Raw genomic sequence first — 24,371 nt, 5'->3', positions numbered from 1 at the left:
CCGCAATTTGACTTACTGTTCTTGAGTTCGCAGATGTAGCTGTACTGGACTCGGTGAATTTGCTGCTGCTGCTGCCGGTGGCAATATGGCGTTGCTGCTACGCCCTCAGCCGTGAGGCTGGCGTATTTCTTCTTGGTTTTGAGTTCCACTCTGAATCCCTGTAGCGTGTGCTGAGCTCAGCCACTGGGAGCTTTAGATGCTCCCTGCGCCGAGAAATCCCACCTGGCTGTTCCGCAGCGGTTCACCTCCGCTTGCTGTAGGCGTCCGGTGAATTTGCCGCTGCCGTCGGCAGTATGGCGCTGCTGCCGCATCCTCGGGCTTGAGGCCGGTGTATCTCCTCTGTGGCTCTGAGCTCTGTTCTCAGTCCGCTTTCTCTCTGGAGCCTGGTGATTTTTTTGTTTCTCTGGTGATGGTGTTTTCTGGCTATGAAAGGCGTTGGTTTTGTGGTACTGGAGATTGGTTGTTAGCGGGGCTCTTAAGCCCCGCTTTTCTCGGTCGCCATCTTCCCGGAAGTCTGTTGATTTCTGAATGGAGTTCTTGAGAAGAAGTTTAGCTGGGTATGAAACTTGAGGCTGGCCGTTCGCTTCTTTTGTGAAATGAAGGTTCGTTCCATCTCCTTCTGGCCTTTGTGGTTCTTGAGAAGGTATTACAGTCTAGATGTCTTAATTACATCTATGGGTCATTTGCCTTCCTTTTACTTCAACTGCTTTTACAGTTTTCTGTTTGGCTTCGATGTTTTGTTATTGTGCCACAATCCATTTTGGTGTGGACTTACTGCTACTTGTTCTATTTAGGATTTCATGCTTTTTCAGTCTGATTAGCCTTCATCAATTCTGGCATTTTCAGGCATTACCTATGCAGATTTTCTCCCTTTCCTTTTTGAGTCAGATGTATATTAGATCCTCTCATGCTGGCCTTTGTCTTTTCATCTCAGTTATATTTTCAACCTTTATGTCATTGTTGCTATATTCTGCGGTTAGCTCCCCTGGAAGAGCCTCTTCCACAAGCAGGAGTTTAGGTCCCCACTTCCACCTTCCATGTGGGGCTCACCCTCCTATTCCTGCCTGAGCATCAACTCCCTAGTCCTAATGACCAGAAACAGATCTAGCCTGGTCCACTCTGGTCAGCATGGCTGGCAGCACCAGGTAGCACTTACGCCCAGTTTCTGATTCTCCTTATGAAATGACAGCTGGAGATGTCATTGGTTTTCTTCTGAACCCTTCAACAAGCTTAAAATTTCATTTTTATCTACCATTTTCTAGTTGGGTAGAGCAAAAATTTATTTTAAAAATTAAAATAATTTTAATTAAAATAAATAAAATCCTAGCTGCTGGATTTAGAATTATCCCTTAAAATTTCTTGAGCTCTCTTCTTTGTCATAAAGATTCAGATGTTGAAGATAATAGGGCTTTTAAAAAATCCACGTCATCACAGTCACAAGCCAAGTGTCCGTGCACCTCCATGTTTTCTCTCTAACATAGGAAATATGGTGAAGAAAGCCCAGACTTGCTTGGGAAGCACCTCTCTGAACACCAGTCCTCACACACTGATCACCATCACAGTGATGCTTCAGAGGCACTCGTTAGTGGGTTTCTAGGCTCACACCAGCCCGGAGAGCACTCCCACCTGACCCTATTGTGTGTCTCCCTGCTACTGTTAAGAGTTCCCCCAGCTGTGCCTACTCCTCTCACCCACCCCTTGGAAGACGAGGAAGAAATAAAGTCACAAAGTTCCTGGAGCGCTTTTGCTTGGAGTCTGTGTGCAAGAGTGTCCAACGTGAGGGGAAGCTCAGAACCTGAATACACGTCTGGATGGTTGTAACATCAGTTCAGACCTACTGGTGTCTGTCGTTGGTAGGGACAGGTGAAGGTGAAGGCAGGAGAGCCCGGGTGATGCTTCCAACCCTTTTCAGGTGGTGACATGCAGGAAGTGGTGTTTGTGGATGCACTGCAGCACCCTGAGCATGCTGAGCTGCTATGCCCCGCCCCTCCTGGCTGCCCCCCTCCAGGATGGCTGGGACTTTGGCCCACCTGCCACCATTACAGCACACATAGCGTCCCAGGTGGCATGGGGCAAACCAGGTGGTAGAGGAAGCCGGGAGCAAGACAGCCTCTAGTTCTTGCTCTCCCTGCCCAAGCCAACCTCCTCCCCCCTCCAGCTCTCCCCACAGCCCTTGCATTGCTTACCCTCCTTCATCTTAAGGCCGGCTGCCTGCAAAGCCACCTCCAGCCACTCCACCAGGCCCTGTGCAACCACATGCTCTGCTCTCTCTAGGCTTGGTTTACTAAAATTTTCTTTAAGGTACCTATATGCGTTTGGTCTTTCTAACTTGGCCTTTTATACATTTCCCATCACAGTCACACGAATTTTATCTCCTAAGGCAGATTCAATATTTTAAAATGTAATAAATTAGTTTTTCTATTTAAAGCCACCACCACTGATGGAGGACATTCTTCCCTTGGAGTCCTTGCACATGGACAGAAGCAGAGGGCGTCCAGGCAATGGAGGGGGGGCTCCAGGCATTTCAAGCACTCTAGGGGGAAACAACCACCCTGCGATTTCTTCTGTCCCTCCTTGGGATTCTAGGGTGACCTCTCTGGTTTGCCCTGGGTGGCCAAAGAAATGAGGGAACACAATGAGGTCTCTGAGGGAGCCAAAGCAAGATTGCTGAAGTGCTTTCACGCGACACAGTTGGCACAGAGATAAGCGCTGATGGCAGCATGGACCAGGACTTCCGGGGGAAGGAAGTGGGAGGGGGTCCTCAGTCTTCACCTGACCACAGAGCAAGGGCATCACCTCTCCCTTCCATATCTTCCCTTTCTCCAGTGTGAACACAGGGTTTATTATAAGAACTATTTCTAACTGCCTCATTCTGGAATTAGAGATCCCTCAATGTGTGGAGTCTATTCTGACATCTGTCAAAGAGGATGGAGAGAAGCAGAACTCCCGCCTTGTCAGGGCCACCCCAGCTGATCAGGCAGGGCGGAGGTCCGTCTATATCCCAGGGTGTCATTGAAGACTGTGTGCTGCCCCTGCCCCCTGTGTTTCTAAAACTCAAGAGACTCGGATGGTTGTCTAGACACGGCAACTGGCTATAACCCATCCAAAAAACAAGAAGACTGGGGACATTCTTGTTACCAGCACAATGAAGCAGACACCACTCAGTGTTGACCAGGAACACCTGTCCTTTCCTCCTGGCAAGCAGCAGCACCAGTAGTAGGCCTGGTGGAGGTGAGAGTGAGGGGCCATTTCTGGACAGGCTTTCAGGGGAGGCTGAGCTTGCTCTTTGCTCTTCCTCTTTCCTCTTTGCTCTGGGAGCTGAAAGTGATTTGGGTAGTAGAGCCTGGGCCCTTGGGTGACCTCCTGGAAGACAGCCACCCACCAAACAGGAACATCCACTTTGGACTACAGTAAGAATGAGAAATCAGCTTCTGTTTTGACACTTTGGGGGTCTACTTGTCACCGCAGCTAACTCTGAACATACTGGCCATATCACTTCTGCAGAGGAAGGCCTGAATACCCTGTATGTGGAAGATTTCCCGTGGGACCCTTAAATGCTCTTGCTTTTCATCACTGATAGTAAAAATTACCCTTGACTTAAAAAACCACAATGTGAGTTCAGCCGCTATTTAACACCAACCTCAAGGAAATGGCGGGGGACCTCAATAAAGTTTCATTTAAATTTCTGTCAAGGCTGGCCAAGCCAATGGGTAGAGAGCGTGCCTGCTCTCTAGGCACAGGTGAGCCAAGCCAGCCAGGTGCTATTCAGTTGGGATGTGCGATCCAGGGGCAGTAAGCTCCACCTATAATGAAATGTGGAGAGGGACTGACACCACCCTCCTCTCACCTGACTCCCTCGTCCGGCCCCGCACCAGCTCGCTCCAGGGCCCAGCCCCAATGGCGTTGAAGGCCTGCATCTGCAGCTCATACTCCGTCCACTCCTCCAGTTCCTCAATCGTGAGCTCCCTCTCCAGCCGGTCATTGACAACTTGGGCCAGGGCTGAAGACGGGAGGTCTGAGCGCCAGTACTTAACCCTGTAGCCCACGGACTCTGGGTTTCCATTGTACTGGGAGTCAGGCAGTGGCTGGAAGTGAACGATAAGTCTGTGATAAACCCACACATGAAAACTGTTCCTTTTCAGGGTCTCAAAGGACAGGTCTATCTTATGGGGCCAATTGCATAGAACACGTTTTCGTTGGGGAATATCCTTAGAGCTTTCTATTCTATCTTCCTTGACACTTCGATTCGTTTTAATTAAATAAAACTTTTTCAGTAACTTGGCTGGACATCATTTCTTGCAATACATTTTGGCTTGGTTTTGTGGGGAGATGTTCTGATTAAACACTGGTCTGGCTCTCTTTCAAATGCTGAGTATTGGTTCCATGTTGACTGAGCTTAAAGACTTACAGGTCCAGCACAAACCACCATCTACATTTCACCCCCTGAAGAGCAGCCCTGAGTTCCAAGAAGAGAGTGAGTAATGCTAGTCATTAATGAGATGTCCCAGATCCTATGGCAATTGTAAAGTACAAGACTTTTTGGCTTAACGATGGAATTAGTTTGTTGGGAGCGGGGAGCCATGACAAAGGAGCCTCAGTAAGCTCTGGATTCCCAGGCATGCCGGGTCTCGCAGCTCGGCTTCTGGACTCCCCACTTACCACCCAGCGTAGCCGTAGGCTGGTCTCACTAGCAGTTCGGACTGTAATGCTGGTTGGGGCCACATCCGGTGGGGCCTGCAGAGTCTGGATGACCCGGGATGACTGGCTGAAGGGGCTTGGGCCAACAATGTTCACCTGCCTCATTCGAAATCTAAAACCGCAGACGAGAGTTATTCTAAATCAAAAGGCAATAAAACAAAATATGCTAACATGAAAACTCATGGCTGTTTCCCAGGGGAGGGCTCAAAGATATGCCTACCTGTGTGTAAAGACCACATCCTTGCAAAGAGCAAGTATATACTTCCTACTTCGTTTCATGAAAAATGCAAATTATATGTATGGCCCTCTTCCCCAAAAGCCTTCAAAGAATGGTGAGTCTCTTGTGATTCAATGGGGTCCAGTTTCCAAGTGTATCATAAAGGAATGGGTAGGTGACCAGCAACCAATTTGGTTGCATTGGAGATTCAAGCTTAGGGTGACTAAGGTTCAAGAGACTATTCAACAGAACTGAATTTCACAATGTGGCTGCTACATGGCAGTGCTTGGTCTTTTTAATGACCAAGGATATCCTGCTCCCCACTCTTTGCTGGTGTAAGAGGACAGCAATGGCCCCCAGTCCACACCCTGGCAACTACACCAGCTTATGACTGGAGTTTATGACCTTCAGCAACTCAATCACACTTCTTCATCTATCCAACTTGGCAGAGCTCAATATTTTTCTTCTTTCTTTCTTTTTTTAATTGGGTGCATTGTAATTTTATATCATATTGGGGTCCAGAGTGTTAAAAATATATGCACATAAGACCCCTAAAGCTTAGGAAATTAAAACAAGAAATTAATTAATGAGACAGCATTAAATTAAAAAGCTTCCATGCAGCAAAGGAAACCATCAAAATTCTACAGAGAAAGCCTACAGAATGGGAGAAGATTCTTACCACCTACCCATTTGGACAAAGGTCTAATATCTAGAATATACAAAGAGCTTAAAAATCTTAACATTAAAAAACAAATAACTCAATTAAAAATGGACAATCAAAAAGAATAGACATTTTTCAAAAGAAGAAATGCAAATGACCCACAAATATATGAAAAAATGTTCACCATCTTTAGCCATCAGAGGAATGCAAATCAATACCTTTCAATTCGCTTTTTATTTACACAATAACTATTTGATCTGAATTTACATACAATAAAAACTCTAAGCACTGACACAAACAGTTATTACGGAAGTTTCCTAAATTTACACAGCTATAAAACAGGGATACTGATCTCTGATCCGTTTCTGACCTTTGAAATAATTATACAGCTTCAGCTAATTTCACATGGAAAGCCTTGAATCCAAGCAGCTCATTTTAAGATAAACGTTTTTCTCTAAAAATGAGTGTATTGTGTCTTGATTCATCTGCTCGAAGCTTAGGAAAGATGTTAAAATGAATAGATGCTAAAAAGTATCTCTCATTAGTTATTTTTTTTAATGCTAACTTTGGTATTGTACTAAAAAATGTTCTTTCACAAAGATGTAATTTCACCTTTTACTCCCTGAATTAGTCATTCTTATTCTTTCATTCCCTCATCTCACGAAATGTATCCATCCTGGCAGAACAATGACATTATCAAGCTCAACATCTGGTGATAACTGGAAATTTCATCTCCTTCAATGATCTTACGGGAAGTTATAACATCACTAAGAGCTCATGATCACTCTACCCTTTGTTAAGGCCAAGGATTTACTGCCTGGGTAAGTTTCGGGATCAAGAAGCGAAAGGTTAAATGGCATGTTAAGTGCTTGATTAGTGAGACTAGCAACTCCTGGGTCCCGGAAGGAGGAAGCAGAAGGATATGCCTAGGACATCTGCTTTGTTTGCACACAGCATGATAACAGTCCCAGGAGGCTTAGAGCTCTGTAAGGAAAAGCACTAGGTCTCTGTGGCCTGTGGTTCTTGATTATTACACCGAATACAATAGAAAGCTCTTTCTGTAGGACACTGTTGGGCTGGCTTTTACTGATGAGGAGACATGGCTAAGTCTAACAACTGAGAAAAATCTCCCTTGAATAAAACTCAAGTGTGCATCTTTCCTGATCTTTTAGGTTTTGATGTACTGTTTATTGCTACTTGGAAACTTCTCATTTCTATATATGCATCTGGTTTTGTGATTGCAGAAGAAGCCACCTTCTCGAGATGCCCAGTGCATGTTGCTATGGAGGCGCTCCGTGTTCTCACCTGTAGTGGGTGTAGGGTGTGAGGTTTGGGATCTCCAGTGTCTGGGCATCAGGCTCATTCTCCTCCTCATAGAGGCTGACCCACTCTTCCTCATCACCGATGGCTCCAACCTGTGGAAAGAGGATGGAGACAGGTGGAGAAGCCACAGGGACAAGGCTGCAGGGACGCTGTGTGCCACTGTGGGGAGGGGCAGGGTGGAGCCCCCACACTCCCACACCCGGGTGAGTGGGAGCCGGTACACCCCTCCGTGCCTTGGAGACACAGCCCTCGCCATTCCCACTGCCCAGTCTGGGTGGGTTTTAGTCCAAAGCTCACAGTCGAGGGTGGGCCCCGGAAGAGGGGAACCTAAGGGTGAATCCTCTGAGACTTAGAGAACAGCAGTGAGGAAGAGGACTGTGTACACCAACTTGTCCTTCCTCCCATTTGACAGGTGAGGATGCAAATAGGGGCCTAGAGAGAGACAGCCAAGCTGCTCCAGCGGGCAGCAAGGGCGCCACGGTCCAGGGCTGGCTCCTCCACATGGTGACCTGAGGGTCTTGGGCTTTCTGCACACCTAACCCGACCCTGTCCGCTCTACACACACACACACACACACACACAGACTCCACTGCTGGCCTCCAGCATGAGGAAAGTCCTCAGAGAGGGACGAGGCTTCTGCCCTGGGAGTCAGACCTGGCAGGTCTTTCCTCTTCAGCATTTAAAGGAACCACCCAGGGTAGCACTGATTGGAGAAGAAACATCTCCTGCACACAGAGACCAACTTTTCCCAATTCTAATGACAAAGTGGGTGTGCTCTGAGGCCCCCTGCACTTCTCCAGAGTCCTGGGTCCTATCTATTGCTCTGTTTCTTGCTAGTCTCATACTATTTCTGTGAACTGCAACCCATCGGCCTGTCATGGCCTAGTTTTCATCTCCTCTGAAACCATAACCCCACCCCGGCCACAGGACCCACTCTGCCTTGTTACTGAAACCCCACTGCCAGATGTGGCTTCTCCTCCCCACACTGATCTGACTCTGCCCCCTCCCACCTTGCCAAGGCCACACAGGCTTGCCCCAGCCAGAAAGCACAGGGGGACAGCACAGCCTCAGCCAGCCACGGGGCCCCTAAAAGTCCTTCTGTGCAGGCTTCTGCATCCCTGCTGCAAGAAGGCTTTGTGCCTGGTGGCCGTGTGATCCTAGGGACCCAGGGGACACACATGGAGGTCGGGTCGTGAGCAGAGAGCTTGTGGGGCCAAACAAGCTGGCCGAGCCAGGACCAGCTAGCACCCTGGCATTTAACACTTCACAAGTGACTTAAACGACAGCACAGGAGTCCTGCTCATTAAGGCTGCAGAGGAAACCATGCTGGCAGGGGGCCAAGTCATGCAGGGTGGCCTGAGAATTCAGAACGACCTTGGTAAATGGCAGAAATGGACACGAAGGATGAGGAGAAGCCGGTAAACACAAGCGCAGGCAGCCTATTTCCCAAAGAAAATGAAAAGCAAAGCACAAAGCTCTAAACACGCTAAATTAAAAACATGAAAGTAGTTGGCGGCTCCTTGAAAAATTGAATGAAGCCAAGGGTGGCGCACGTCTGTGATCCCAGTACTTGGGAGGCTGAGAGAGGACGATCACAGGTTCAAGGCCAGCCTCGGCAATTTAGTGAGGCCCTTAAAACTTAGTGAGGCCCTGTTTTATTTATTTATTTATTTATTTGTTGTTGTTGTTGTTGTTGTTGTTTGGTGGTACTGAGGTTCCTGGAAGCCCTTCTACCTCCGGGCTACACTCCCAGACCTATTTTTACATTTTTATTTGGAAACAGGGTCTCCTAAGCCAGCGCACGCGGCTGGCTTCGAACCTGCGCGATCCTCCTGTCTCTGCCTCCCAAGCGCGGGGATTACAAGTGTGCGCCACCACGCCCGGTGTGAGGCCCTGTTTAAAAAAATAATAATAATAAAATAAAATTGGGCTAGGGATATAGCTCAGAGGTAGAATGCCCCTGGGTTCAACTTCTAGAACCATTAAAAAAAATAAATGTAGAGTACAATGTGACCTGGCGTTTCCACCTCTGCTGTACGTATATACAGAAGGACTAAAAATGCATTCTAGCTAACACTGCTACATACATTTTCACAAATGAATGGATGGACGGGTCTGTCCTATCCACACGGCGGAACATTATTCAGCCATAATGAGGAACATGTACTGATTCATGTTATCGTGTGAACAACCTCAAAAACACCCTAGGAGTGAAAGAAGCCAGACCCTGAGTTTACACAGTGTGAAATACCACTTGATGAACTATCTGGACCAGGCCATCCCACAGAGATGGAACGCTGCTGGGGGATGGGGATAGAAGAGTGGGGAGCGACTGCTGTTGGGTACAGGGAGAGGTGTCTCAGGATGATAAAAATGTTTCGAAACTAAATAGAGGTGGTGTTACACAAACTGTGAATCTACTAACTAGAGGATTCAACTCTTTAAGATGATTAGTTCTATGTTCTGTGAATTTCATCTCAATTAAAAAAGAAACATTAAAGTAAATGCGGGATGCTGGCCAGAATCACTTAGTGGAAAAAAGATCTGGAGGTCGGAGTAGATAACAAGTAGCCCTGGATTCTGTGCAGCAGCAAGGCAGTTCAAATGGGCATCGAGGAGGAAGAGCCGGGTGTGTGCTCTAGTACCTCTGCAGGCCAGTTCTCAGTACCCGGGATCTGGGGAGGGAGAAGCCTGGAGAGTTTAATTCACCTCCAGTTCCCCAGGTGTGACTATGGATACGCCTTTGCAAAGCAGCACACTTCTTGCTCTGGCTAGCTCAACTCTTCCAACCTCTCCTGTAAAAGAAGGCTAGAGTTATTGGAATGGGGCTCGGGTGAGCGTTCCCTGCCCTCCTGTTCCTGTTCCTGCCTTGATGCCTGGCAAGTTTGAGTCAGTCTGTTTGTGCTGCTGGCTCTGGACATAGTCACTGTGGGGCCTGGGTGCTACCCTGAGCCTGTGGCCATCCTGCCTGCTCAGGTGCTGAGCAGTTGGTGTGCTCTTGGCCACACAGGCAGCTGCAGGGCCAGCTCTGCTAAGGGCAACAGCTCTGGGGTCAAGGCATTTCCACCTACATGACCGTGAGAGTGAGAGTGAGAGAGAGAGAGAGAGAGAGAGAGAGAGAGAGAGAGAGAGAGAGAAAGAGAAAGAGAAAAGAGGAGAGGAGAGACAGAGATGCCCCTGGGTGTTGCAAGGGCAGGAGAAGGTAGGGTGATACGTGGCAAGAGGCTAAGCTGCTCTTCCAACAGGGGTCTCCTGGCCGACACTGCTGCTCCATCTGCAATGCCCCCTGGGGACAAGCTATGCTGCCCAGGTTGGTGGGGAGGGGCAAGGGGCCACAATTTTCCTGAGGCAAGGGGAAGTCTTGTGGGGGAGGGGCCTCTCTTTGACGGTTCCATGGCCCCACTGCCATCGTCCCATAGAGGGCCCCTAAGCTGCCTGCTAGGGAGGGAATGGTTAACGTAGGGCTTTGGTTTTGCTGAGTGTGGCCTGTAATGGCGGGGATCTGACCAAAGGGATTGGGGCAATAGAGGACTTGCTGAGGCTCCATCCAAAGTTGAACATCCCTGCCCTGCGCGTCCCGCTCAGCCTCCCTTTTTGTAAGACATGGATTTGGACGGTGGCCAGATTCTTGGCTAGCCCAGGTGGGCACCACCTGGCTCTGTGTGTTCTGTCTGCCACTCTCCCTGCAATCCTGGCTTGTCATTACCTGAGGGCACCTCACGATCTGGAACACCTTCCCCTGCAGACGCTTGCGCTCTCATTTCTCTGAAGGATCCCTCTCCTCTTGCCCTTCTCTAGGCAACTGCAAGCACCTTTGGGAAACCTCCGCGGACGGCGGCCCTGTGCCTTCCGTTCCCTCCATGAACAACGGCCCCCTTGTCCTCTGTCCCCCATCCGGGTCACACTCTCAGGCTGCCTTCTACGTTCCTCCTACTCGGCACTGATCATGTTTGCCAAAGCAGCAATTTAAAAACACGGCCCATGTGAGTCGTGTGTGTGTGTGTGTGTGTGTGTGTGTGTGTGTGTGTAGGAGTTATTTTGCTCATTAGTGAGAGAACCAGCAGGATACAAAAACTGGTATGGAGGAGAATTCAAGAATCAACGTATATAGAGCCAGTGGAGAAGATAATGCCAAAATAAGATGGAAAAGTTAGAAACAAAACCAGTTCCAAGAGCGACATAACTGTAATTTCTGGCTTAGCAACTTTCAATCTTTGCAAGTTAGCTTCTAACATCAGTCTGGGCTAATCAACAAATAGCAAGCCCAATGCAATTGTATTCCCTAAGGCAGATGATCTGCAGGAAGCTTACCAAACAAGGACCTATGAAGCCCACCAAATCTAGTCCAGTCCCGTTTTTGCTAATAAAGTTTTATTGGAAACGCAAGCCATGCTCATCAGCTTGAATATTGCTGATGGCTACTTTCATGACTCCACAGCAGGGTTGCGTAGTTGCATCCATTTGGCCAGGAAAGCTGAATGGATCTACTCCCTGGATCTTTACAGAGAAGCACCAATGCCTGCTCGCCCATGCCACCCAAAGGGCCCCGGGCAGTCTACCCCTGCCCACTTCCCAGCCGTTCTGCCAGGCTGTTTCTCTCCACTGCTGCATACGCTGGCAGGCACAGGGTGCCACCAATTATGATGTCTCCAGCGTCTCCCCCAGGGCTCAGCCTGGACTTGGTGCTCAGCCCTGTATGCTTAGCACATGAACTAATATATAAATGAGCGTGCAGATGATTTAAAAACAGCACTGGAAATGCTCCAAAGGCAAATGACTGCCCCCAGTGCAACTCTCCTTACAGACCCCTGGGGGAGGAACTTCTATTTCCACAATAAAAGGCTTGCATCTCTATCTGAAGGGACCAGGACTCTTCAATTCTTGCTGTGCTCCTTAGGCTTGCTAGTTAGACTTTAAGACTGTAGCGATGGAGTGTTCTGGAAGGAACTTGCCACTCACTGACAACGCGCTGGACACAGTGAGACAGAGCTTTTTAAAGATAAAACAAATCGAAACTCCCGTGGGGAAGCTGGGATTCTGAAAGGCTTTTCCCCCTTCTTCTTTGAAAGCTAGCAAACAGTTCTTTATAATACTTATTACAAAAGCAGAAATGCCACACGTTTCAAATGCCACTCGGCAGGCGGTAAGTCCTTCGGCCCCATTAAGAGACATTGTCCCTCTGGTCCTCTACTAACGTGACCGGAGTGTCTGCTCTGTGGCGCTGCACCGTGAGGAGGCCGGTGGCTCACCTGCCCCCAGGTCTAGCCCCGTACTGGTCACCTGCTGGCCAGGAGGCTGGGCCCCCTTGGGCATGTGCATTAATTGGATAACCACAGGTCCTGGACCCTTCCCCTTCGCCAGGCGGGTTGTCCTATGAGAACCGGAGTTGTACACCAGGAAAGCAGCTTGGCTCAGCCAGGCCTCAGGGAAGTGGGGCCTGGTGACCTGGGAAGGACCTCGAATGTTCCTGCCAGGGTTCAATGGCCACTCAGAGGACAGTCATTTTCCTCACCCAGGAGGCAATCCTGCAGGTGGAGAGGGAGTGCAGGAGGCTGCAGCGTGCGGGAGGAGGAGTAGCGTTCCTTTCATCTGGAGCTAAGGAGAGGGGGAAAGACACTCGAGAACTCCTTCCATGGAAACCTGCCAAACGCCCGCACCCCGCCTGGCTGAAACCCCACTGTCAGCAGGAAAACCTGCGTGTCTAGCAACTTCCACAGATACCCACTACCCTCTTCTTCTGAGTGGCGCCCCCACCCCATGCCAGAGCCAAATGAAACCTTCCCGGAGGAGGTGCTCTGGAGGGCACGGAGGCAGAGGGACAGATGGGGGTTTCTGTATGTGCGCTGCTGGGAAAAGTGCAGCCCTGCCAGGAAGGGACTCGAAGCCTGTGAGGCCCTGAAGCCACTTTCCCCAAACAGATCTGGACGGCCTGCAAGCTAATGAGTTGTTAAGGGGCTTCCCCTTGGCCCTCGACGGACCTTAGCTGCTGAGGAGGTGGCTGCTTTACAACGATCCCAAACTGGATTCCCCCACCCCTGCCTCCCCCTGCTGTCTTTCTTGGTTGTTTTTTTTTTTTGTTGTTGTTGTTGTTGGCTTGCACTATTTAATATCCTTTAGACCTTCAGAAGAAGGAATGTGCAATGGCTGCCTAGCTTTTCTGCCATGTTCTTTCCATCCTGAATTCTGATCCTGGGCTCTCCTTTTTCCCTCCAGCTGCTTGATGGTTTCTTGGTTCCTCCTCTGTGCCCCAACACCCTGATATGATGTCCATGCCTACCCACCTCCTTTCTGGTGGTGATGGCTGCTTCCCCATGGCCTTGAGTGTCTGTCCACAAGGAGGACTGTGAGGCCCTCTCTACGCTGGTCCATCTCAGAAGCTCTCAGCCTCGCTTAGACTAAGTTGATGGTTTAGTTCAGTAAATTAAAAAGAGAATGCGATGTCCTTGCTATTTTATGTCAAGCCAAAGAGCCAGGGCGCCCTGGCTGCTGGCCTCCCAGGCCCCCAACATGGTCACAGCTGAGTCAGCCGCCTCAGAGAACTTCCTCCCCCTTGCCATCTACCCCACTCAGGAGAGCCTGATTCGTGGCCCTGAAGAGCTGAAGAACAGTCTCAGAATGTTTGGGCCTCTGAGCTCACACAGCACGTGAGATGGACCCCAGGGTCTCTGCCCGTCTGAACAGCTCAGAGCTGCCCTCCTCAATTTCATCTGGGTTTCATGGCTCCCATGGCTCCGCCCCTTTGCCTGGCCCAGGCTTTCCAAGTTCCAGCCTACCCAATCCTCTGTGTGTTGGTCCATGCAGGCTGCTATGGCAAATATCATGGACCGAGTGGCTTACAGGCAACAGAAATTCATTTTCCTTGTTGTGGTGGCTGGCAGTCTGCTGCTGCTTCCAGTTTGTAGGTGTCCAGGTTCTCCGGGAATCCTTACACAGTTTAAAGAGGGCGAGAGTTCTCTAGGGACCTTTCATTTTATGATTATTATTAATTTTTTGGTACTAAAGGCTGCATGCTCCAAGCTTGGGGCATTCTACCTCCAAGCTACACTGTCAGCCCCAATTTATTATTTTTTTAAATTTTGAGACAGAGTCTCACTAAGTTGTTAAGGCTGATCTTTAACCTGCAATCCTGTCTCAGCCTCCCAAGTACTGGGATTACAGGAGTGTGCCACCACATACAGCTCTGGGGGTCTGTTTTTATAAAGGCACTAATCTCATTTGTGAGGGCCCCACCCTCATGACATAATTCCCTCCCAAAGGCCCCACTCCTAATTCTATCACCAACACAGAAAGTTAAGGGATAACAGACATTTGGTCCATAATACCTGTCTTCTCTCCCCTGTACCCATACATTTGGGGCAATCTGTTCCCCATCCTCCAAATGTGTCCCCCTGAAATGGCATTCCTGTCCCCACAGCATGCCTGCCTCAAGGGTCCAGCTCTTCCCTAGAGCTTGCTCCCCAGGAGGAGGCTTCTCCTGAGGACCAGGCCTGTAACCGAGGACAGTCCCTTTTCTGAAAGCCCCTGGAGCACTCTAGCCAGGGGGCCCTAATGCCGAGCTTGAGCCCTACAGACCTGGAGACAGTTCTGAGCCCCTCTCTGGGCAGTGCCCAGGCCTCCTGTGCCACCCACCCCATCTACTCATGCTCATGCACACTGCTGCTTCTTTCACACCTGTCACCAACATCGAGGGGCTGTTGGGTGTGCCTGTTCCCTCTCCCACTAGCTCCAACCCATCTTAGCACCAGCAGGGATGTGGAGGCCTCCCTGTCCACAGGGTAGGACTTTGGGCCACCTTCTCCAAATCCCTAAAATGTAGGTGAGGTCCTCTGTTCCACCACATGTGATGTGGGGTGCAAAGGGAGTAGCACAGGCACCCCCATTTCACCCAACACCAGTGTAAGACCAGCCGTGTTCACTGCCTTGGCATGCCCATACCTCAGCCTGCTGGTCCTTAAGTCAAGGATGCAGGGGGTCACACCTAAGCATCATCAGGAGACCCTGAGGGGACCAGGTGGGTGAAGTGCCCAGGCCATTCTCCCAGGAGATGCACACAATGCACCTGGCCTACAGAACTCCCTAGCTCAGCAGCACAGGACCCTGAAGCCATGGTCGCTGTGCCTCTTGATGGATCGTGAGGAGCCAGGATCACTGCCACTTCCCAGGGTCACCAGAGACAGTCCTACCACACAGACTGCCTGGGAGAAGAGGAAGATGGGAAGTTCCAAGCATGGTTTCTGCTGAATGTTACTGATTTTGTAACATAATAACGTCCAATAATCCTAACTCAATCCCTACTAAGCTGGGACTTTTGTGCATCTGTACTGGCCATTCCTAGGCCCACCTTCCTGCCTGGCTAGTTTCCTTCCTGCAAAAACCACAGTGAAGACTCTAGCCTGCAGCACCCCTTCTCCGCTGTCCCCAACTGGGGAGGCCCCTCTTGAGAATCTGTGAGAACTAAACTCTCCCCACTGCCATTTGCTTTGTGGTGTGTGGGCCTCGCCATACCAGGGTAAGAATGAAATCACTTTTTTTTTCTGTACTGGGGATTGAACCCAGGGACATTCTACCTCTGAGTAACACCCCCAGCCCTATTTTATTTTTTATGTTGAAACAAGGTTTCAATAAGTTGTGGAGGGCCTTGCTATATTATTGAGGCTGACTTCAAACCTTTGATCCTCCTCTCTCAGACTCCCAAGTACTGGGTGAAATCACATTTGTAAAATGTATGTATGTATGTATGTATGTATGTATGTATGTATGTATTTATTTATTTATTTATTTATTTATTTATTTATGCTGTACTAGGGATTGAACCCAGGGGCATTCTACCTCTGAGCTATACCTCCAGCCCTGTTTTATTTTTATTTTGAAACAGGGTTTCACCAGGTTGACAAGAGTCTCACTACTTGCTGAGGCTGTCCTCCAACCTGGGATCCTCCTGTCTCAGCCTCCCAAGTACTGGGATTACGATTGTGCACGATCACATTTTTAAATAGCAGGTGCTGGCCGGGCGTGGTGGCGCATACTTGTAATCACGCGCTTGTGAGGCAGAGACAGGAGGATCGCGCAGGTTCGAAGCTAGCCGCGCGTGCTGGCTTAGGAGACCCTGTTTCCAAATAAAAATGTAAAAATAGGTCTGGGAGTGTAGCCCGGAGGTTGAAGGGCTTCCAGGAACCCCCGTACCACCAAAATAAATAAATAAATAAATAAAAATAAATAAATAGCAGATGCTATGCCTGTAATTCCAGTAGTTGAGAGGCTGACATACAAGGATCACAGGTTCAAGGCTACCCTCAACAAATTAGTGAGATCCTGTCTCCAAGTAAAAAGTAAAATAGAGCTGGGGGTATAGCTCAAAGGTAGAATGAATGATCCTGGGTTCAATCCCCAGTACCAAAATACGACAAAATAAAATAATACAATAAAATGGCAGGTTCTATGCAACTTCCTCTCTCCAGGTCTCTCCTCCCTCCATTCAGGCCCAACTTAAACGACACCTCTATGGGATTTCTTCCTGTTTGCCCCCAGCAGTTGCGCATCTGCTCCCTATACCCTCTTAGCCATGCTCCATCCCGACAGGCCTCACGAGTCTCGTCTGTACCAATCACTACATCACATCTCAACCCACAACCCCTTTCCAAAGAACTCTGAGCTCCTGGAGGAACTGAAAGTTTCTCACCTTAGTACTCCAGGATATAGCACGATCCCCTCAAACAATAAGACCTATAAAACAGTAGGTGTTTAATACATGTTTGCCAGATGAATGGATGGATGAATGAAACAAACATAAAACCTAATGACCAGAAAAATGAAACATAGAGGCAAATCTAAAGCTCCAAAAGGAGAATTAGGAGGAAAAGATTAGGGCACAGAGAAGTCCTCAAAAGAACAGGAAAATATTACTCTCGTAAAATTTAATTTGGTTTGACACTCATGATTTATGAACACAATTGACCTCTGTTTCCTGGAGACGACGTCTGTAGTGAAATGCTCCCCTCAGTCCTACTTGAGTTGTCAGTTATGCGCCAGTATTTTCTCCTTCTGCATAGTTTCAAGGGTCCCCTAATAGGGCCTAAAAGGATCTGATGGGCTGATGAACAAAAAGGCCACTTTAAACCAATCATCCCATACAGATTTCCTATGCTGGTCAAGGAAGATGAGAGAAAAGTTATTGTAAAGGTGTTATTACGGACAATCAAGGAAACAATAAACATTGTGAAATATCCGAGTGTGTATTTCACTGTCACCTGTCACCATAGCACCTAAACGCTTAGGCAGAGACATTATACCAGAACAAAAGATGAAGCCCGTCTTGGCAAATTTGCCCAGATGACCACATTATTATTGAAGGGCCCATTAGAGTCGATGACAGCTTCCCTATGCATATGTGGCAGACTATTCAAAAAATAATGTCACTCTTTTTCTTCCTGTTATGAAAAAGAAATTCGGCTCTAGTCGAGCTTTATTATAATTGCAATGCTGACAGATACTTATCACAGGGCCACAAACAGCCCTAAGTCCACGATAAGTAGAGGAGGAGATCCGACTGGAGATTAGAAATCCCCAGCTGTGGGTCTTGAAGTGAGGAGACAGAAGTGTGTGGCCTCTCACCTCTGGAGATGCAACATGCTGGGGTTTCAACAGGGTGGACAGGCAAGGAGACAAAGGAAATGCTTTTAAAGGAGGACTCCCCCTTCCGTAGGCTGGGCTGTGACTGTCCCCAGGTGACATTCGTGCAACGACCCGTCTACTCCTCAACAGGCATTTCCTGGCGAGGTCCTTGTGCACACCAGGCCCTGTTCTTCATGCTGAGTCTGGAGCTGAGACCTGCACAGCAAGGCGTCCGCTCTCACCAAACTCACATTCCTGAGAGAGGGGTAACTAAGCAACAAAACAGGAGAGAGCATTTCTGTGACAAAATGGGGCCCTGGGAGAGGCACTGGGCCCCCTGGGGCTGTCTGCTTCACAGTGCAGGAGCATCCATAGTTTGGAGTCATCCCTGTGTGCCTGCTGCGGGTTAGTGGCAGGCAAATCCCTCCACAGAGATGGGCTGCCCGGCCCCCACCGTGGTCAGGTGGAGCTCAGCATGCTGGTCAGCAAAGCTCCCTCACCCATTTATAAAGTTAACTGAGAAAGGAGACAGGGCTAGCTGGATTTGACATTTTCCAAGCTATGGGACTTTATGGTTTTATTTGGGTATGTAGCAAGTACTATCTGAATTCTCTGCTGGTACACTGTGTGTTTAAGGCCAGGCTGCTTCCTGGCCCCAGGACCTTGGGGCTCTCCCTGAGTTATGAATTCTTGCATTCATTGGGAACGTAGCCTACTTGCTTCTCTGACCTAGGAAGCCGACACAGTATCCTCAGTGCCTCCTGCCTCCCCTCTGAGGTCCTGGGTCCTGGTCTGAGACGCCTGCTGTGGACCTGGATCTGCCCTGGCAACCTGCTTGGTGTCCCAGGTATTTTCTAAATCTTAGCCATGTGTTAACTCCCCAGGCCTCTCTCCAGGAATGGAGTCTTTCCTTTACAGCCTTCTTTGCGGTCCCTTGCCTCGACCTTGTTATTTTATGATGAGTTTCCATTTAAGTTTCTAATATGTGCTAATCCCAGCCTAAAGCTTTAGGTGCATCCTTAGCCTCCCAATTTTGTGATGGAGAAAGTGGGTCTCAGAAATGTTTCCTTCTCATCTCCACGTGGCTGGCTGCCTGGTCCCTGTTCCTCACCCATGGCTGACCAGCAAGCTCTGGCGGACACTCCCACCTCGTAACAGCCATTTGCCTAGAGGAGGCCCCCTGCTAAAGTGCCTACTAGAGATGGGCGTGGGGATGCACACCTGTGATCTTAGTCCTTGGGAGCCAGAGACAGGAGGATCACAGGTTTGAGGCCAGTCTTAGCAACGTATCGAAACCCTGTTTCAAAGTAAAAAAATAAAATGGGTCTGGGGTACAGTTCAAAAGTAGAATTCCCCTGGGTTAAATCCTCACTATGCGCACACAAATACATACATACATACATACATACATACATACATACATAGTTACATACATAAAGTGCCTACTGTATTTTAAGTTAGCTGTCCTTCCCCTGGCCTTGCCCACAGCCACAGAAATCTTACAGGCCTCGCTGGTTCTTGTCTGCAAGCAGCAGACTCAGTTAAGATAGAACTAATGGACAGAAGGCAGCGTGCAGGACCTGAGCCAAGGCACCTTAGGCACTTCAAAGCATCAACATTGCCTCCAATTTCTTTCTTTCTTTCTTTTTTTTTTTTAGTGTTGGGGATTGAACTCAGGGGTGCTCTATCCCTGAGTTACATCCCAGCCCTTGTAGTAAAATTCTGGGATAGGGTGTCACTAAGTTGTTAAGGCTGGCCTTGAACCTGTGATCCTCCCATCTCAGCTTCTAGAGTTGCTGTCAGTTTGCCTGTGTTGTGTGTGTGTGTGTGTGTGTGTGTGTGTGTGTGTGTGTGTGTGTAGTACTGGGGATTGAACCTACCTGTGAGATGCATCCCCAGCCCTATTTTATTTGTAACTTTGAAATAGGATCTCACTATGTTGCTGAGGCTGGCCTCAAACCTATGATCCTCCTGTGTCAGACTCCCAAGTATTGAGATTACAACTGGCTCCAATTTGTGTCACTACTCTCTACCCTTTTTTTTCTCTCTAGCCACTCTTAAAATAACAAAATTAAAAATAGAGATAGAAGCTCCTTGACTTATGGTGAGGTCAGTCTCTGTAAACCAATCCTAAGTTGAAAATAACTTCGGTGGGAAACACATTTAAGACACCTGACCTACCAAACGCCACTGCTTAGCCTGGCCTGCCCCCCACAGACCACTCCCAGTGGCCTACAGTTGGGCAAAATCACCGAACCCAAAGCCTGGTTTATCATAAAGCGTGGAATGGCCCATGTACACACACAGAAGGGCATTTTGTAGACATGGCAGGATGTAGAAACACAAAGCATAATATCCAAAAGACTGCTGGCAGCACAGAACACGTGGCTTCTCACCACCATCGAGGTGATGAATTCTAAACTAAACCACGGCAGGTCGGGGCTGTGGTTACCTTCACAGGTCAGTGGACCTTTGAGAGAGACGTCTGGGGAGGGCTATCTGTGCACGTGCGTCTGAGTACCTTCCCTCTGCTCTCCAAGGGAAGGCTTTCATAAACCAGCCTCTGGGAGGCCCGCCCTTGGCCGTGGCCCAGCCCAGGGCCCAGCAAGCACTCAGCTCATGGGGGCTGGGTGCAGTAGATAGGGCCAAACCCTGCTGAGGGGAGCAGAGGGGCCTGGTCCCCAAATCCTCAGGCAATTCACTTGGCATGAATCCCTCTAAAGTATAGGCCGGCTTTCCTGGTGGCCTAGGCAGAAGAGGACACCCTGGGTGAATGGCCGCCCACTTCCAAAAAGAGACACAGGCAGATCTGTGTGCAGGGACAACACTTTCCCTGGATCTCACCCCTGGTGAAAATGTATTGCAAGAGGCTTTGGATAACGGGCGTATTAGGGAAACAGGAAGCTCCATCCGTTTCATGTTTACCCCACAAGACGCACTCACAGAGAAGCCAATCAGCAAGCGGGTTGCCACCTGGTTCTTGGGCGTGCCTCGCACCCAGGAGACGGGCAGCATCCCTCTGCGCCCTGGCTTCACCAAGAACGGCGTCACTTCACAGGGCAACCTCAGCATCTGCAAGAGTTGCACCGGGGACTCCTGGGCACCGACCGCCCCCTATCCACTGCTCCTTAGTTACTGGGATACCAGCGTGGAACAGACTCCTGCTTTATTTTATTAGCCCATAACACTCTGTAAAACAGCTCCTTTTAAGAAAATGGCTGCCATTATGCACAAATAAGCACTAAGTGGGCTTCCCCCCCCCCTTTGCTTTCCATTTTCAGAGTCAAAACAGTTTTATCTGTACCCAAAGTGTTTCCACTAGCGTCTTCATTACTGAGAACCCTGCCCAGAGCAACCTTTGGAGAAGACGGGGTGCAATTCTGGCTATCAGAGCAGAGCAAATGGCCGCGCAGCAGGGGCTTACGGAGGGGCACCGTTGAACGCAGCGCAAACGACAACATGTAACATTTGCATCCTCCCCTCTACGGTGCACCATAAAAATGCCGAAGAGATGTTATGCTCACTCTGCAGTCAAAGGCTACTAATTAAGTGAAGCATCACCGAACCAGTAATACCTATAAAAGCTCTTTTTTTTTTTAACCCACATCTGAGCATCAATGTACTACAGAGCCTTTCAACGGGCTCCTCCAATGGTGAACATCTTTCATCTCGTAATTCACTGAGGATAACTCAAGCCCTAAAATCTTCTTGGTTAATGTAAAAAAAAAAAAAAAGTAAGAATTTAAAGGAAACTTAACTACCAAGAAGATGTGACTGTAAAGTTAAATCAAAGGGAAGCGAAATAAAGGCCACCACCACCAAGTGTCTTGGGAGCGGTCCTTCAGTCCTTGCTCCGGGGAGGCTGCCCCGCAGCCCTGCCTGGGGGACACTGAGATGTCGTCCCCATCATGGGCCCTCCACAGCCACCCCTGGACTCGCTCGCTCCTTCCTCAGTGTCCCCTGGCAGCTGAGCCAGACTTGCTTAAGCCACTCCCAGGTTTTATAGTACGGAACTTTCTTTGGGTTGAACAATTTGGTCTGGTTATTCACCATCTACTAAATAATCCAGAGAAAAATCTTATGATCTGACATGGCAAAGGCGAGCATGACTATCCAATTTTGGCCAAACCAATCCCACTTTTATTGGGACCTGTCTTTGCTCCTCTGGCAGGTACATTAGCACACTTGTCCCCTTGAAAACAAATGAGTGGCCTCTCTTTAAACACAGTCAGAGACACTTCACCATTAGACGAGAGTCTGCAGGCTCCGGCAGATAATGCTGCGCCCATACACCACCCCGACATGCTCACAGCTGTCCAGGGGAAGATGACTTCAGCCCGCCCCTGTGCACTCCCTATATCAGGACGCTGGCCTCAGGTTCTGTTTTCTTTCTTTCTTTCTTTCTTTCTTTCTTTCTTTCTTTCTTTCTTTCTTTCTTTCTTTCTTTCTCTTCTTTCTTTCTTTTTCTTGTACTTAGGGTAGAACCCAGGGGCTTTTCTACCTTCGAGCTATACTCCCAGACCTATTTTATACTTTTATTTGGAAACAGGGTCTCACTAAGTTGCTGAGAGCCTAAGTAGCTGAGGCTGGCTTTGACCCTGTGCGATCCTCCTGTCTCAGCCTCCCAAGCACTGGAATTACAAGCAGGTGCCACCACGCCTGGCTTTGTTTTTCATTTTTTGATACTGAGGATTGAATCCAAAGGTATTCTACTTCTGAGTTACACTCTAGATCACTTTTTAAAATTTCATAACGGGTCTCACTAGATTGCTAAGTTGCTCAGACTGGCCTTGAACCTGCAATTCTGCTTCAGCCTCCCAAGTACTGGGATTACAGGCCCGCACCATCTTCCCGCAGCAGCGATGGAGGAGGGCCGGGGATGGAGCCCAGGCTGGAAGGTGACTCGACCCTATAGAAAGCAGTACCTGTGTAAGTCAGAGAAGCAAACATCACGTAGGGCTCCTCTCTCAGCATCCTGCCAGACAGGTGTTATCACTCCTGTTTCACAGCTACAGAATGGCGCCAACTTGCCACGCATTGCTAGGAAGCAGCCAACAGGGGTTCCAGGCCCTTTTCCCCCTTCCAAAGCCTGCGCTGTTTGTCCTCACATCACCTCTCATCCTTAAGAACTTGTTCTTGGAGAACTGCCTGGGAAAAGAGCTGGGATGTGGCAAAGGCCTGGGTCCGGGCTCCATTCCCAGCCCTCCTCCATGGTTGCTACGGAGTCTGCAGGCTCTGGTGGCAGCCATAAAGCCCAGTGTCTTGAAAGGCCAGACCTTGGGGCCCTTGAGGCTGTCCTGGTATGGATGAAGCCTTCTCGAACACTCTGCTAGTAACCTCCTTTAAAGAAATGCAAGAAAAGCTCAGGCTTTCTCTGCTGTTGTAAGATTTCACATTCCTTTTCCAGGTCCTCGTTCAGTAGCTGTCTGCTGGCAAAGTCAATCCAGATGTTTTGAAGAAAAAAGCTATCTCTAGTCAAGGGTGGTGGCGCACGCTTGTAAGCCCAGCTTTTGGGAGGCTGAGACAGGAGGATCGCAGTTCTTGGACAGCCTCAGCTACTTAGTGAGGCCCTTTGCAACTCAGTAAGATTCTGTTTCAAAATAAAAAAAATTTAAAAATAGGGCTGGGGGTATACCTCGGAGGTAGAATGTCCCTAGGTTCCAATCCTAGTACCACAAAAAAAGAAAGAAAGAAAGAAAGACAGGAAGAAAGAAAGAAAGAAAGAAAGAAAGAAAGAAAGAAAGAAAGAAAGAAAGACCTCTCTACTATGCAGCACAAAGTCCCAACAAAGAAGTCCCATTTGCGTGCACACTGCTGTGATGACCGCACAGAGCCTCGGAGCGCCAGGGAGCCGCTCAGCGGCTTACCTCCCACGCCTCCTCTCCACTGAGACCAGTTCCTGAAGAGACTCAAGGCATAGCCACATTTTTATCTCTGGTGCTGGGGATTAAGCTTTTTTATTTTTACTATTATTTATTATTATTATTATTATTATTATTATTATTATTATTTTGCGGTACTGGGATGGAACTCAAGGGCATTCTACCTCCGAGCTATACCCCAGTCCTATTTTTTTATTCTTATTTTGAAACAGGATCTCACTGAGTTGCCAAGGGCCTCACTAAGTAGCTGAGGCTGTCTGTGAACCGCAATCCTCCTGTCTCAGCCTCGCAAAGGCTGGGATTACAAATGTGCACCACCATGCCTGGCTAAGCTTCTTATTTTGAGATGAACAGTTTCTATTCTCTGAGACTATTAAAGCAGAAATGATTCAGCTCATGAGCTTTAGGAAGACAAATTCTCTTTTAGTTTCAAAGTTTCAACCATTTGTACCACTGCTCAAAGTTTTAGACTTGTTGAAGAGTTTTTGTTTGTTTGTTTATGGTACTTGAGATTGAACACAGAGCAATTCTACCTCCAAGCTACACCCCTCAGCCTTTTACTAACTTTTGTTTTGAAACAGACTCTCCCTAGATTGTTGAGTCTGGCCTCAAACATGTGATCCTCCTGTCTCAGCCTCCCAAGTACTGGGATTATAGGCGTGTACCACTATGCCCAGTCATACCTTAATTTTTTAAGGTATCTCAGAAAGAATACTGCTGAGGGACTTCCAGGTCTAACAAGGTGGCAAAGTAAATAACTTGACAAGATGTTCGCTCTAAAAGCCAGAGAGAAGCTGGACAGAATATAGCAGACACCTTCTTACATGTACAGCCCATGCGAGGTGAGTACTGGGGGTCAGACACAGGTGGGGTGTGGTGCTGTAGTGCACTGGGTGGGTACTGCTCTTAGCAACCAAGGGAGTCGGATGAAATGCCACAGAAGCTGGGCCATGGGCCTTTGCCCAGTGGAGATGAGGAC

The 24,371-nt window shown here is 48.7% G+C and overlaps 1 protein-coding gene across 1 annotated transcript in view; it reads right to left on the bottom strand.

Annotated features, from left to right (window-relative positions):
- The window catches only part of SDK1 (sidekick cell adhesion molecule 1), a gene marked incomplete at both ends in the record, with an annotated part of 886,211 nt that overhangs the window by 124,005 nt on the left and 737,835 nt on the right, over positions 1-24,371 (bottom strand). The window contains 3 exons of the mRNA XM_080702238.1: positions 3,848-4,085; positions 4,660-4,810; positions 6,882-6,991. Of these exons, the coding sequence (XP_080558364.1) occupies positions 3,848-4,085; positions 4,660-4,810; positions 6,882-6,991 (499 nt within the window). The remainder of the gene's footprint in view (positions 1-3,847; positions 4,086-4,659; positions 4,811-6,881; positions 6,992-24,371) is intronic.

The sequence above is a fragment of the Muscardinus avellanarius genome (genome assembly GCF_963383645.1).
Source record: "Muscardinus avellanarius genome assembly, chromosome: 10".
Classification (NCBI taxonomy): domain Eukaryota; kingdom Metazoa; phylum Chordata; class Mammalia; order Rodentia; family Gliridae; genus Muscardinus; species Muscardinus avellanarius.
The sequence above is the reverse complement of the archived record's forward strand: the minus strand, read 5'-3'. Positions and strand labels throughout refer to the sequence as shown.